The sequence below is a fragment of the Carcharodon carcharias genome, chromosome 21 (assembly GCF_017639515.1).
Source record: "Carcharodon carcharias isolate sCarCar2 chromosome 21, sCarCar2.pri, whole genome shotgun sequence".
NCBI classification, from domain to species: domain Eukaryota; kingdom Metazoa; phylum Chordata; class Chondrichthyes; order Lamniformes; family Lamnidae; genus Carcharodon; species Carcharodon carcharias.
The window spans coordinates 90,884,661-90,898,995 of NC_054487.1; the positions used below are offsets into that span (position 1 = coordinate 90,884,661).

Genomic DNA, 14,335 nt, shown 5'->3' on the forward strand with positions numbered 1-14,335 from the left:
GCATGAAATATGCCTACTGACTGGGAATAAAGTGCTCCTCAAGAGGGTGTAAATTTGCTGGGGGTGCACATACTGTGAATGGAATTATGCACAGTAGTGAGGAATTTGTTTAAGACTGCAATCTTGATTTTTGTGGATGTGCTGATGACCAACTTCCTTAACCATGAAATGCTACTGGTGCGATGTGTGGGTCTGCTAAGTTGCGTGTGGCTTAGTATCCAGCAGGTGTTCCATGGTGGTACTTTACCGCTTAAAGAACTGGGTATAAACACAATGTAAGTAGATTTGTAATCACTTGCTCTGGATTTTTTTTTGTTTGCCTAAACTGCTAGGCATGTGATGGCTAATATTTTAAATCTGAAAGTTACTTGATTGCAATTTCCATTATCTTTTTCACCATGTTAGCGGCATAATCTCTCAAGTGTAACACTGCTGTGAAATCTTTAAAATGAAAGAGCATGTTAATTTGCTTTAGCAAGTGCTATTGTGAATAGCCAGCTTAGTTTTTTCAGTCCAACATTTTTTTACATATTTGAATTTTGCCATCTGCATAATATTCCCAGGAGAAAGTTCATGGAAGCTTTCATGAGAATAGTATTGAAATTTTGAGCTATTTTCTGGTGTGTCCATAGGTGACAACAGTCATTATACATCTTTAAGAGTATCACTATACTTAGACTCTATTATAATTAGAATCCAAATGATTACAACACAGGAGTCCATTGGGCCCATTATGTCTGTGCCTGAAAATTTTTTTCCTGTCACTACTGCTTCTTGCCAGTTATCATTAAATATGTGCCCTCTGATTCTTGGGGCCAGTTTCTCCCTATCTACTCCATCCAGATCTCAAGATTTTGTTACCTCTATCAAAACTCTTTTCTACCTTCTCTTCAAGGAGACCAGCCCCAGTTTATCCAATCTATCTACGTAACTAATATCAGGGATGAGGAACCTCATTCTTGTGATTCTCTTCTGCACCCTCTCTAATGCCTTCATATCCTTCCTAAAGTGTGGTGCCCAGAACAGGACACACTACCCCAGTTGAGACCGAGCAAGTGTTTTATGCAAGTTTATTGTAACTTATGACATTTGTACTTTATGCTTCTATTGATAAAACCCAGAATCCCATTTGTGTTTTTTTAACCATTCTCAGCAAGAACATGAGATAGGAACAGGAGCAAACCATATAGCCAGTCAAGCAAGCTCCTCCATTCAGTACAATCATGGCTGATCTTAGGTTTTCAACTCCCCATTCCTGCCTGTTTCCCATCCCCTGATTCCCTGAGAACCCAAAATTTGTCTATCCCAGTCTTAAATATAGCCATTGCTGGATTATCCACAACCCTCTAAGGCAGGGAATTCCAAAGATATCCAAATCTCTGAGCAAAGAAATTGCTCCTCATCTCAGTACTAATGATTGTACCCTTATACTGAAACTGTGCCCCTCTGTTTTGGATACCCGTCTCTGTCGACCCTGTCAAGCCCCTTCAGAATCTTGAATGTTTCAACGAGATCATTCATTCTTCTAAACACCAGAGAATGTAGGTCGAATTTACTCAGCTCCTCATCTGAGGGACCAACCCAGCAAACCTTGCTGTACCACCTCCAGTGAAAGTGTATGTTTCCTTTAAATATGGAGATGGATACTGCACACAATTCTCCAGGTATGGTCTCAAAAGTCCTGTACAATTGTAGTAAGACCCCTTTATTCCTGTACTCTAAAACCCCTGCAAGAACACCCATCAGGCCATTTGCTTTCCTAATTGCTTGCTCTACCTGCATGTTAACTTTTTGTGTTCCTTCTTTGAGTACACCCAAGTCTCTCTGAACATCAACGCTTACAAGATTCATGCCTTATAAAAATATTGTTTTTCTGTTCTTACTCCCCAAATGAATAACCTCACACTTCCACACATTTATACTCCAAATGTCATCTTATTGCCCATTCACTTGGAAGTGGCAAACAGGTAAAGGCAGGTTGTGTCTTCCTTACTGCTTGCATTCCCACCTAGCTTTGTATTGTCAGCAAACACAGATGCATTGTAAAAAACAAAAACAGAATTACCTGGAAAAACTCAGCAGGTCTGGCAGCATCGGTGGGGAAGAAAAGAGTTGACGTTTCAAGCCTCGAAACGTCAACACTTTTCTTCTCCGCCGATGCTGCCAGACCTGCTGAGTTTTTCCAGGTAATTCTGTTTTTGTTTTGGATTTCCAGCATCCACAGTTTTTTTGTTTTTATCACAGATGCATTGTATTCCATCTCTTAGTCTAAGTCATTAATGTGGATTGTAAATAGCTGAGGCCCCAGTATTGACCCTTGTGGCACTGCAGTAGTAGCAGCCTGCCAACTTGAAATGCCCTATTTATACCTATTCTTTGCTTCCTGCTTATTAACCAATCCTCTCTTCGTGCTACTATATTAATCCAGATTTCATGAGCCCTTATCTTGCCTGTCGGTCTTTTGTATGACACTTTATCAAATGTGTTTTGGAAATCCAGGTCCACTTCATCTATACTACATGAATCACTTCACGCTTCTCTGCGTTACATTTCACCTACTAGTTTGCCCATTCCACCAAGCTATCTACATCCTTTTATCATCTAATGCTGTCCTCCTCGTGGTTAACAATACTTCAAAGTTTTATGTCATATGCAAGTTTTGAAATTGTCCTGTACAGCAAGATTTAGGTCATTAATATGACCAGGAAGACCAATGTCCAACAGTAACCCCTGGGTAACACTACTATAAATCTTCCTCCAGTCTGAAAAACAACCAGTCACCACTGCTTTGTTTCCTGTCACAGCCAGTTTTTGTATCCATTTTGCTACTGTCCCTTTTATTCCATGAGCTCTAACTCTGCTCAGATCTTGTGCAGCACATTATCAAATGCCATTTGGAAGTCCATGTAGACCACATCCGACAGCATTATCCTCACCTACCCTCTTTGCTGCCTCATGAAAAATCTCAAGCAGGTTAGTTGAACGTGATTTGTCCTTAAATCCATACTGGCTTTCCTTAGTTAACCTGCAATTGCCCAAGTTATCAATTTTGTCCTAAATCATAATTTCTTAAAAACTTCACCACCACTGAGGTTAAAATGACTAGCCTGTAGTTGCTGGGCTTATCCTTGCACCCTTTTTGAGCAAGGTTATAACATAGCAATTCTCTAGTCCTCTGATACCTCTGCTATATCTAAGGAGGATTGCACAGCAGCTGACCATAATTTTTCAATGTCCACCCTTGCTTCCCGCAATGTCCTTAGATGAATCTCATCTGGTCCTGGTGACTTATCAACTTTAATTACGGATAACCTATACAATACCGCTGCCTTATTTTAAACCCATCAACTGCCACCTCTTCCACCATGACTACTACTTACTTAGTAAAGACAGATGCAAAGTATTCATTTAGTATCTCAGCTATACCCACTGCCTCCATATATAAATCCCCTTTTAGGCTCATAATTGGCCCCATTCCTTTTTACCTCAATTGTTCCTCTAGTCACATAAATTCTGTTCTCTGACCCTCACGGGTTAGATGTTTCTTTAAATAATTGTGACTGAAGAATGGCAGTTTGGAGAGGGTTATAAAAGCTGCTGGTCCTTGAAAGAGTGTCACGTTGAAGGCATTCTGTTAGGACAAGAACAAAAGAATTTTTAGCTTGAGATTTGGCTCTTGATGTTGTGGAGAGCATCATCTGATTATTGTATGGTGAAAGCTTTTAAAAAAGAGACCTTCCTGATTATTAGCCGTGTACTTTGAGATTTGGTTAGCTTGATAGCTGTACAGAAGGTCCCACAAAGCTGAAATGACAGTGCAATGGAACAGTTTATTTCAAATAAAACTGTTGTTTTTTCACAATATCAAGAGCCAAATCTAAAGTTAGAAATTCTTTTGTTCTTGCCCTACATATAGACTGAAAAATCAGATGGGCGAGGGTAGTGTAGATAAATTCATAATGTTGGGATAGTACCTTAGATCACATTCTGGAGCCAACCAGAGAGTAGGCTATACGGGACCTGGTATTGAGCAGCGAGATAGGATTAATTGATAACCACCTACTGAAGGCACCTCTAGGTAGCAGCCATCATAATCTGATAAATTTTACATTCATTTTGAGGGAGAAACGAGTGCGCCCAAGACTAGTATATTAAATAAGGGCAATTATGAGGGCGTGAAAGCAGAGCTAGCTAAAGTAAACTGGCAAATGAGTTAAGGGATAGGTCGATAAAGGATAAAGACGTTTAAAGTGATATTTCCAAATACACAATATACATTCCAATGAAAGAAAAAATCCCAAGGGGAGGGCCCACCATCTGTGGTTAACTAAAGTTAAAGACAGTATCAAACTTAAAGAAAAAACATTTAATTATGCAAAGACGGGTGGCAGGTCAGAAGATTGGAAAGAATATTAAGAGCAGCAATGAATGACAAAAAGATTGAGGGAAAAATTAGAGAAAGCTAGCTAGTAATATAAAGATGGATAGTAAGAGTTTTTATAGATATTTAAATAAAAAAGAGTTAACAAATTGAGTGTTGGTTCTAGAAAGTACATCTGAGGAATTGATAATGGGAAGCAGGGAGATGGCTGAATTTAACGGCCTTCACTAGAGACACAACTAACTTCCCGGAAATAGCTGTAAATCAGGAAAGGGAAGGGAGGGAGGAACTCGGAAAATTACAATCACCAGGGAAGTGGAATGAGCAAATTGTTTGGACTGCGGGCTGACAAATCCCCAGGTCTGGATGGACTTCACCCTAAGGTCTTAAAGGGAAGTGTCTAGTGAGATAGTTGGTTTTAATTTTCCAAAATTCCCTAGATTCTGGGAAGGTTCCATTAGATTGGAAAATAGCGAACGTAACTCTTATTCAGAAAGGGAGGGAGACAGAACAAGAAACTACAGGACAGTTAGCCTAACATCTGTCATAGGGAAAATGTTAGAAGCTAATATTAAAGATGTTGTGACAGGGTGCTTAGAAAAATTCAAGGCAATCAAGCAAAATCAACATGGTGTTGTAAAAGGGAAATCGTGTTTAACGAACCTGTTGGAGTTCTTTGAAGGAGTCATGCTGTGGATAATGGGTGGATTTGCTGTATTTAGATTTTCAGAAGGCATTTGATAAAGTGCCACATTAAAGGTAATTGCAGAAAATAAAATCTCATGGTGGAAGGGGTAACATTGGCATGGATAGATGATTGGCTAGCTAACAGAATTGGTATAAATGGGTCTTTTTTTCTGGTTGGCAGGATGTGATGAGTGGTGTGCCACAGGAATCAGTGCTGGGGCCTCAACTTTTTGCAGTTTATATAAATGACTTGGATAAGGGGAATGAAGGAACGGCTGCTAAATTTGCAGATGGCAAGGATAGGTAGGAAAGATGTGAACAGGATGTAAGGAGGCTACACAGTGACAGGTTAAGTGAGGGGCAAAGATCTGGCAAATGGAGTATAATGTGGGAAAATGTGAAATCATTCATTTTGGCAGGAAGAATAAAAAAAGAAGCTTATTATCTAAATGGTGAGAGATTGCAGATCTTTGAGATTCAGAGGGATCTGGATGTCCTAGTGCAAGAATCACAAGGTCAGTATGCAGGTACAGCAGGTAATTAGGAAAGCTAATGGAATGTTATCATTCATTGTGAGGGCAATTGATCACAAAAGTAGAGAGATTATGCTTCAGTTGTACAGGGCACTGGTGAGACCACATCTGGAGCCTTTTTTTTAAAAAAAAAAGATGTGAATGTGTTAGGAGTTCAGAGAAAGTTTGCTAGACTAATACCAGGAATGGGTGGATTGTCTTATGAGGAAAGATGGACAGGTTAGGCTTGTATCTACTGGAATTTAGAGTAAGAGGAGACTTAATTGAAACCTTTATGATCCTGAGAGGACTTGACAGGGTGGATGTGGAGAGGATGTTTCCTTTTGTGGGAGAATCTAGAACTGGGGGGTCACTGTTTAAAAATAAGGGGTTGCTTATTTAGAACAGATGAGAAATTTTTTCTGAGGATTGAGAGTCTTTGAAACTTTCTCAAAAGGTGGCGAAGCAGAGTCTTTGAATATTTTTAAGGCTAAGCTAGATGGATCCTTGATTAACAAGGGGGTTAAAGGTTATCGGGGGTAGGCGGGAATGTTGGGTTGAGATTACATTCAGATCAGCCATGATTTATAAAATGGTGGAGCAGGCTCAAGGGGTGACTGGCCTACTCCTAATTCACATATTAAGACAGCATCAATTGATTGCAAGTAGTATTTAGTAAAGGATATGGGATCCTGGGGTTCATTAAATCGAGGTATTGAATACAAAGGCAGGGAGGTTATGCTGAACTTCTTTGGTTAGGCCCCAGCTGGACTATTGTTTCCACATACTTTAGGAAGGGAGTGAGGGTCCTTTAGAGGGGACAGCAGAGATTTACCAAATGGTTCTGGGAATGGTGGATTTTAGCTACAAATTGGGGTTGTTCTCCTTTTTGAGCAAAGGTGATCGAGGAAAGGTTCGATAGAGGTGCACAAGATTATGACAGGTTGTCAAAGAAAATCTGTTCCCATTAGCTGATGGTAGAAGGACTAGGGGGGCACACAGATTTAAGGTTCTGAGTAAAATATATATGCAGGGGTATAGGGAAAAGGCAGGGCAATGGCACCAGGTAATAATGCTATTTGGAGAGCTGGTACAGACACGATGGGTTGAATGGCCTTCTGTGCTGTTAAAATTTTGTGGTATGAGGATGTGAGGAAGAACTTATGTAGCGAGTGGTAATGATCTGAAATTCACCAATTGGAGATTGGTGGAAATAAAGATCGATGATTTTAAAAGGAAATTGAACAGGCACTTGGAAATAAACTTGCAAGCCATGGGGATAGAGTGGGGGAATGGGACTGACTGAATTGATCTGTGGACAGCCAATATGGACTCAGTGAGCCAACTGGCCACTTTCTGTGCTGTTTTGACTCACTCCTGCACACGTCCTGTACTTGTGGGATGCAGCATACCATTGCCAAAGTTCTGATGGCCTGCTTTTAAACTCCAAGTTGTCCTGAAAATCCTGGTTGTGTTCCACCCTGCACCTCATTTTGTCCTTGCTCTCAATTCCATGGGCTTGAATGTGTTGCAGGCTGCAATAATGAAGAAGAAACTGCCATGGTGATTGGAAATATAAAATTGCATCTCAGTTGGGGTATTGGGACCTATTGAGAATACAACTCCGGCTTGTGTTCCTTTTAAAAAAAAATATTGGGGAAGATGAAATGAGGTAAATTTGTGTTAAGCTGATGTTGGCTGAGCGTTACGATCAAGTTAACTTGGAATTTGTTCTGGTTTTCAGCCTGCCTAAAATTGTGAAGAAGCGTGTAAATGCTTTGAAGAATCTCCAGGTGAAATGTGCTCATATAGAAGCTAAGTTCTATGCAGAAGTTCATGAATTGCAACGAAAGTATGCTGCTCTCTATCAACCCCTTTTTGACAAGGTGAGATACCATGTTTGGTCCTGTGTTTGAAGAATTTTGCACAGGCCATTTGGAAACTGGAGTCTCCAACTCCCAACCGCTCTTGCACCTAGTATTTGCTGCAATATCTTCTGATCTGAAATAATATTTTAAGAAACTTGACTATGGGAAACTGAAGGAAATAGTTTTGACTTGATTTAGGCATATTTCATGCTGTCTCCTTGCTGATTTCATACACTCTGTAAAGATTGATTTCTGCTGTTCAGCTATTTCGGAAGGTCCAATAACTTGTGGCTTTTTAAACTAGCCGGTATCCTGTGCTCATTGGGTCAAAGGATACTCAAGTTCCCTTTGATACCTTTTTAAAAGCTTTTACTGCATTTTCAAAAATTCCGTATCATAGGATTATAGATTTTTATCCTGTGTTTGGGAATATTTCTATCCTGAAAATTAAAAGGCTTTTTTAAAAGTGATGCTTAAATCTCTGGCTTTAAGGAAAACGTTTTAAGTTATTGCTTAGTTTGAATCCCTACTAATAGCTGCCAATTAACAGCATAAAATAATCAAGCCTGTGTCTGAACTCAAAACCTCTCATCATTGTTGACTTGCAGTTTAATTTCAAGATTTTGTGCATATTGACAATCTTCAGTAGGGCTTCTCCCCCTAGAGATTATCCTTGTCAGACTTAAATTAACATGACCAAATACATTGAAACAAACTCTTAGTATTTTGTTACCTATATTGAGTTTGTAATGAATCTAGCATGACACTGGTGTATCACTTAAGCTACAGCAACACTTATAAGTCAATTCAGTTTTAAATACCTTTGATATTGCTTTAATTGCTGAGGTAGTTATTTGCAAAACTGATAAAACCAAATACATAAATGTTTGGTGAGTAAGATTAATTATTGCTGAAAGACTCCCCAATTTCTTCAAGTGTAGTTATGCCTGTTACAGCTAGCCTTATTCATATTTCTACAAAACCTTTATATGGTACTATCTGAATGGTAAAGTCAGTTGATTATGGAGCAGAGATTAGTGAAGTTCCACTATGTGTGCATTTCATTTCATACTTGATACATTACAGCTACAGGTGAATTGAAACCAATTTGATGGTACATTTTTATTGGACATTGCTTTTGCCTCAAAAAAAAACTCAAATAACATACAAGTGTGACAATTTGTCCTTGTCATACATGAATGTGACCAGCCTTTCTCAAATCTGTTAAGGCTTCTTAAGAGTTGGAAAGCTTCATTTGGTTTCCCCTTCCTACATGGTCTTGTAAATAACCAGGCCAGCAGCTGGAACAATTGGCAGACATTTGTAACTATGATTCTTAGGAAATAAAGCTTTTAAAAATTTGTAGTTTTGCATTACAATGATTGGATGGGCTAAAAACCTCATTTGCAAGGTTTGCCAATGCATCCAAGGGCTTGGAAACAAGTAGTCGGATCATCTCTCGGGTGAAGAGAAGTCAACTGGTATTTGGGTTTGAAAGAATTTTTGTGGACCAAGACAAGAACTGCACCTCTAACTTTTTCTATGTTTTTAAAAAAAACTCAGACAAGTTATTTGCCTATCATACTTTAAGACTTTTAAATTGGTTAGGGAATTTTATCTCCTCATTAGTACAGCATTGAATAATGTCATCCCAGTGACTTGGTTAGAATTTGTCCCCTCTTGTTAAATGATTGGAAAATAATTTGCAAGGTATTGTCTTTATCACTTAAAACAAACAACCTTGAGTGTACAGCGTTTCAGCTTCATAGTCCCCTTGGAAAAGGGAATTGTATTAAGGAATTCCCAATAAATAACACATGTCTGTCTTTTCCTCAGAGGAGTGATATTATCAATGCTATCTTTGAGCCCACAGAGGATGAATGCAAATGGCAAGGAGATGAGGAGGAGGAGTTATCAGTAAGTATCCTAGAGTCTAGATGCTGAGAGTTTTTTTGAAGATGGCAAGATCAGTATTGGAATTTAACCTGGGCTCTGTCACTCATAACTGCCTATAGTGTAAGCTAACTATTGTGAATGTTTTTGTTATTCATTTGTGGCATCACTGGCTAGGCCAGCATTTATTACCCGTTGGAAGGTGGTGGGTGGTCAGCCACCCACAGTGCTGTTAGGAAGGGAGTTCCAGGATTTGACCCAGTAACAGTGAAGGAACAGCGATATAGTTCCAAGCCAGGGTGGCCACAATATTAATTTACTGCAATTGATATGTGATGTTTCTTTCAGTAACTACCTATGTTATTTCAGAGTGGCATCACTCTCCAATTTGCTTTGTGGCCTCAGTCAAAGTGTAGGATTTTTGAATATTTTAAATAACTTTCAATGGTATTTGAATGAAGAACCTTACACTTATTCTTTACTTTTTAAATGAAAAAGGGATATTGTAATGGAGAGTGAGATACTCACTCCATTAGGGGAATATCCAGGGATGCAGTATCTTTAATGAATACATATTGACCTGTTAATTTCAGAGTTCCAGCGTTTTCTGCTTTTGTTCCACTTATTAGCCTGTTCTCCCAGTTCCTTCATTCTTTCTCTTCCATCTGACCCCTTACCTTGATCTGATAGAGTATATTGGGCCAAAACCACATTCAGCTATTCCAAATCAGCTGTTTGGGTCACCTGCTTTTGGATCTTCACCAGCGACCATCTTGTATCTTCCATTGTTGGGCAACTTTGAAAAATGTGAAGCCTATAACTGGCCTTGAGCCTCCCACTAGCATGTTTGCTGGAAGATGATTTTTTTCTACCAAAATGGTGAAATTCAAAAACGTAACATGGTAGATTTTTGGTCACTAAGCGAATCGGAGGATATCAGTGTGGGAAGGTGGACTTGAGGTAGAGGATCAACCATGAATTTTAATTGGTGAAGCACACTCGAGGGATGGTTTGGCCTATGTCTGCTCCTGTTTCTTATGCTCTGTTTCTCTAGGGACACAGACACCTTGAAGGCCCAGTTTGACACAGAGGCACTGTACATTATCTGGTATAGTACCATAGCGGTTATGCTGCTGGACTAGCAATCCAAAGGCTTGGGCTAATGATCCGGAACATGAGTTCCAATCTCACCATGGCAACTGGGTTAGTTCTGAAGGAGTACTCAACATTGTGTTTTTCTCTCCATAGATGCTGCCAGAACTGCTGAGTTTTTCTAACACTTTGTTTTTGGGGCAACTGGGAAATTTGAATTCAGTTTATTCTAAGTCTGGAATAAAACTCTCAGTAATGGTGGTCGTTTGTCAATTAAAAACCCACCTGATTCTCTTCCCTAAAGGGCTTTAGAGAACCTGCCGTCCTTACTCTATGTATGTAAGTATGTATGTCAATGTGGTTCACACTCCTAATTGCCCTCCGAAATGGCTGAGAAAGCCACTCACTTGCAATGGTTCAAGTATGACCTTCTCAAGGGCAATTAGGGGTAGGCAGTAAATGTCATGCTGGCATTTGTAATTGTTCCCTCCCCCCACCCCCATAGAAGTGAGTAATTATGGAGCGGTACACCAGGCTGTGTGAGATGAGCATTGGTGGATTACTTCCCAAGTGGCTTTTATCAATCAGATTTGATCTCATCCATGTGTGTGCTAGGTCAATGTCAGTAAAATTTGATTCAGACAAGAACTGAGTTAATTTTTCCCTCCTCATGATTTTGTTTCACCTTCCTCTCTTTGTATTAAAAGAGAAAAATTGAGTTATGTTTTTCTGTATCCTTCTCGAGACCACTCACTTGGGATTGAACCAGAGACTGGCTTGCTTGTACAGTTGAAATACCTGACTCTGGGCAAGTTTTGTTTTAATGTCCTTTTGTTGTTTGGTTGATTTAACTGTTTCATTCTTTACAGGATGAAATGAAAGAAAAGGTTAAAGTGGAGGAAGAGAAAAAAGATGAAGAAAAGGAAGAACCAAAGGGAATTCCAGAATTTTGGTTGACAGTCTTCAAGAATGTTGATTTGCTCAGTGACATGATACAGGTTGGCATGTGTAAATTGTTAGGAAATAGTTTAAGTAAGTTGTGTATTTGTGTGTTAGGAATAAGGTACATCTTTAAGTTTAAGTTTTTTATATTTCTGTATTTGTGTGTTAAGAAAGGGCAAATTGAGTTTAGTTTCACTTAAAAAGATGCCTGCATTGTAATGAGATTTTATGACTCTTGAAGGGAAGGTTTGAAAAAAAAACTGCCGTTGCCTAGCAATGGGAGGCCCTGCAGAGACAGCAAAGTAGTTTCCGTTCCGTTGGAAGTAGCTTAGCAAAGGGACAGATAGCAAATCCCAAACTAAAGTTGAAGCCAGGATTCCAGAGAGGCTGGGTACTGGGAGAAGGAACTGCAGAAGGCAGATTTCCCAGAAAAACTGAAAGGCCCCAAAGCCAAGGAGTGAGACAGAAAGGAGGGGTCCCAAGAAGACCTTCTAGTCAAAGGAAGAACAGGAGTTTGGAAAAAGTCCTGTTCTGCGGAAGTGAGTAAGGAGCTGAGAAGAAGGCCCCAATCTTAGAAGAAAGTTGCAGGAAGCAGACTTAAAGCAAAAACGGCTTGTGAGAAGCCAGGAGATCCAAGGGGACAGCCAAAGGTCTGTAACTTTGTGGTGTTCTGTTGGCACTGCTGAGCATTTCAGTGTGTGTGGAAGGAAGCTTGAATGCATGTGGTGATCCAGGGGAGTGGAACAACGGAAGGAGGGGTGGAAACCTGAGGGTGGACCCTTGTGGAAGGTGTCCGAGAGAGTCGTTTGGGAGAAAATTTCAAAGTAAGTTCTTGGAAAGTGGAGATTGGAAACCCTTATGTGAAAGATGGAGTTCAGTGAGACTGGTTGGCTCATGGTGTGACAAGCGCTGATGAGTGACCATAGCATCTGTTTGGGATGGCATCTGTCACATGGATTCAGTATGGTAGGCCTGACCACAGGTCGTCTATTGGTTTACGTGGACTATGTGCTTACTGTGAACATGAGAGTATAAGATAGCTTTTGTAACTTGTGTTATCCTTATGAATCTGTATATATCAGTAAAGGTATAGTTGTGGGTGAAGGAGTATTGTAATATAGCTCATTTTTTGTTTAATGTTTTATTCTTTTGTTAAAAGTTCATCAGCTGACTCCTGTGACTGTTCAGTAGCCACTCTCCACGTATCTAATCCAAAAATTAAAAGTTAGAATTCTATCAAGCTGGGTTCCACCCTGAGATCTGGCTTGTTCAATAATATTAGCTGAGATCATCAAAAAATCTATATATTTAAAAAAAAAAGTGAAATGTCTGTTGGCAAACTCTTCTGAGGTCCTTGGGCCAAATTCAACCAAACTTGGTGGGATGACACGACTTGCCCCTCAGCCCAAGGTAAGGGAGTTGACATCTAACAGCCCCCACGAGGGGGGCTTTGGGTCTCCTTGTAGGGGATCCCATGGTCTTACCTACACTGTGTCCCTGCACCGTAACGGAGACATGTTTTAACCAACTATAGTCATTCATTTCAAGATTGTGATAAACTTGCATTATAAATCCCTGACTTATATTTCATTTGTTTTTCTCATTTTATCTGTTCCATGTAAGCTATGCCCAGAGACACTTTATGTTACTACTTGGTAAGGGAAAGTGACAGGTGGCTCACAGAGCCAGGGAAAATGAAGAGGCTAGAGCACAAAGGAAATAAAATTGATAAAGCGACAGGTAGCAGTTGCAGAAAGGGAAGATGAAGAGGCTAGAGCAAAAAAGGTGAGAAGTTGACAGACTGACAGGAGGGACCAGTGCTGCAAGTAAGAGATCAAGTCTACTGAAGGAAGCTTTCATCTATAACCCTCATAATTGAGTCAGACCCAGAGTATGATATTGGCAATAGATCAGAGGCATGTGATTATTGTGATGCAAGAAAGTGGGGAGAAAGTGTGTTGTGCAAATGGTAAAAATACGATTGCCACCCTTAAATGAGCCACCTGACCCACTGTCCTTGTGGGAATGACCAAACCAAAACACTCTCGAAAACATCAGGAAATATAACAGCTAGGTAGGATCAGCAAGAAACCTTTGTTTTGGCTCAAGAAGGAAGAACTTCTAATATGGTCTGTCCTGAAGTATTTAATGTTTCAGCAAATGCTGGAAATGTAGAGATGTTCGTCTTAGGCTGACCCTTAGGGGCGGGGGTGACTTGCTTCAACACTAAAAATGATTTCTCCAGTGACTGAAGACTCCATTGCTTGACCTACAGTCTGTCACACACGGGCAGATGGTGGTAGGGGGAATGGGTGGGTGGGGTACCTGTGTTGCCCCACACAACTTCTGCCGTCAATGCTTGGCTTCTAGCCCTTGGCGATGAGACTCGAGGTGTTTGACTCTTTCCCAGTTGCTTTCCCCTCCACTTTGGGTGATCTTAGGCCAGGGATTCCTAGATGTCAGTGGGGATGTTGCACTTTTTTCGCAGAGGCTTTGAGGGTGTCCATGAAGCGTTTCCTCTGCCCTCCTGGGGTTTGCTTGCTGTGTCGATGCTCCGAGTAGAGCACTTGTTTCAGGAGTCTCGTGTTAGGCATGCGGACGATGTGGCCTGCCCAGCAGAACTGATCAAGTCAATGCTTCAATGCTGGGGTTGTTGGCTTGAGTGAGAACACTGACATTGGTGCCTATCCTGCCAATGGATTTGCAGGATCTTTTAGAGGCAGCACTGGTGGTACTTCTCCAGAGTTTTGGGTGTCTTGCTCTACATACTCCATGTATCTGAGCCATACAGGAGGGTGGGTATCACTACTCTGTAGACCTTGAGCTACGTGCCAAGTTTGAGGTCCTGGTCTTCAAAATCACACTTCTTCAGGCGACCAAAGGCTGTGCTGGCACACTGACATTGATGATGAGGTTCAACACTACCTTCAGAGTGATAGTACAGATGTTGTCTTTGACAT

At 40.4% G+C, this 14,335-nt stretch overlaps 1 protein-coding gene across 2 annotated transcripts in view; it reads left to right on the forward strand.

The window, feature by feature from the left end:
• The window catches only part of nap1l1 (nucleosome assembly protein 1-like 1), a 113,308-nt gene that overhangs the window by 49,297 nt on the left and 49,676 nt on the right, over positions 1–14,335 (forward strand). For both annotated transcript variants that reach the window (XM_041216073.1, XM_041216074.1), the window contains exons 5-7: positions 7,325–7,466; positions 9,285–9,365; positions 11,303–11,431. In XM_041216073.1, coding sequence (XP_041072007.1) covers positions 7,325–7,466; positions 9,285–9,365; positions 11,303–11,431 — 352 coding nt within the window. The remainder of the gene's footprint in view (positions 1–7,324; positions 7,467–9,284; positions 9,366–11,302; positions 11,432–14,335) is intronic.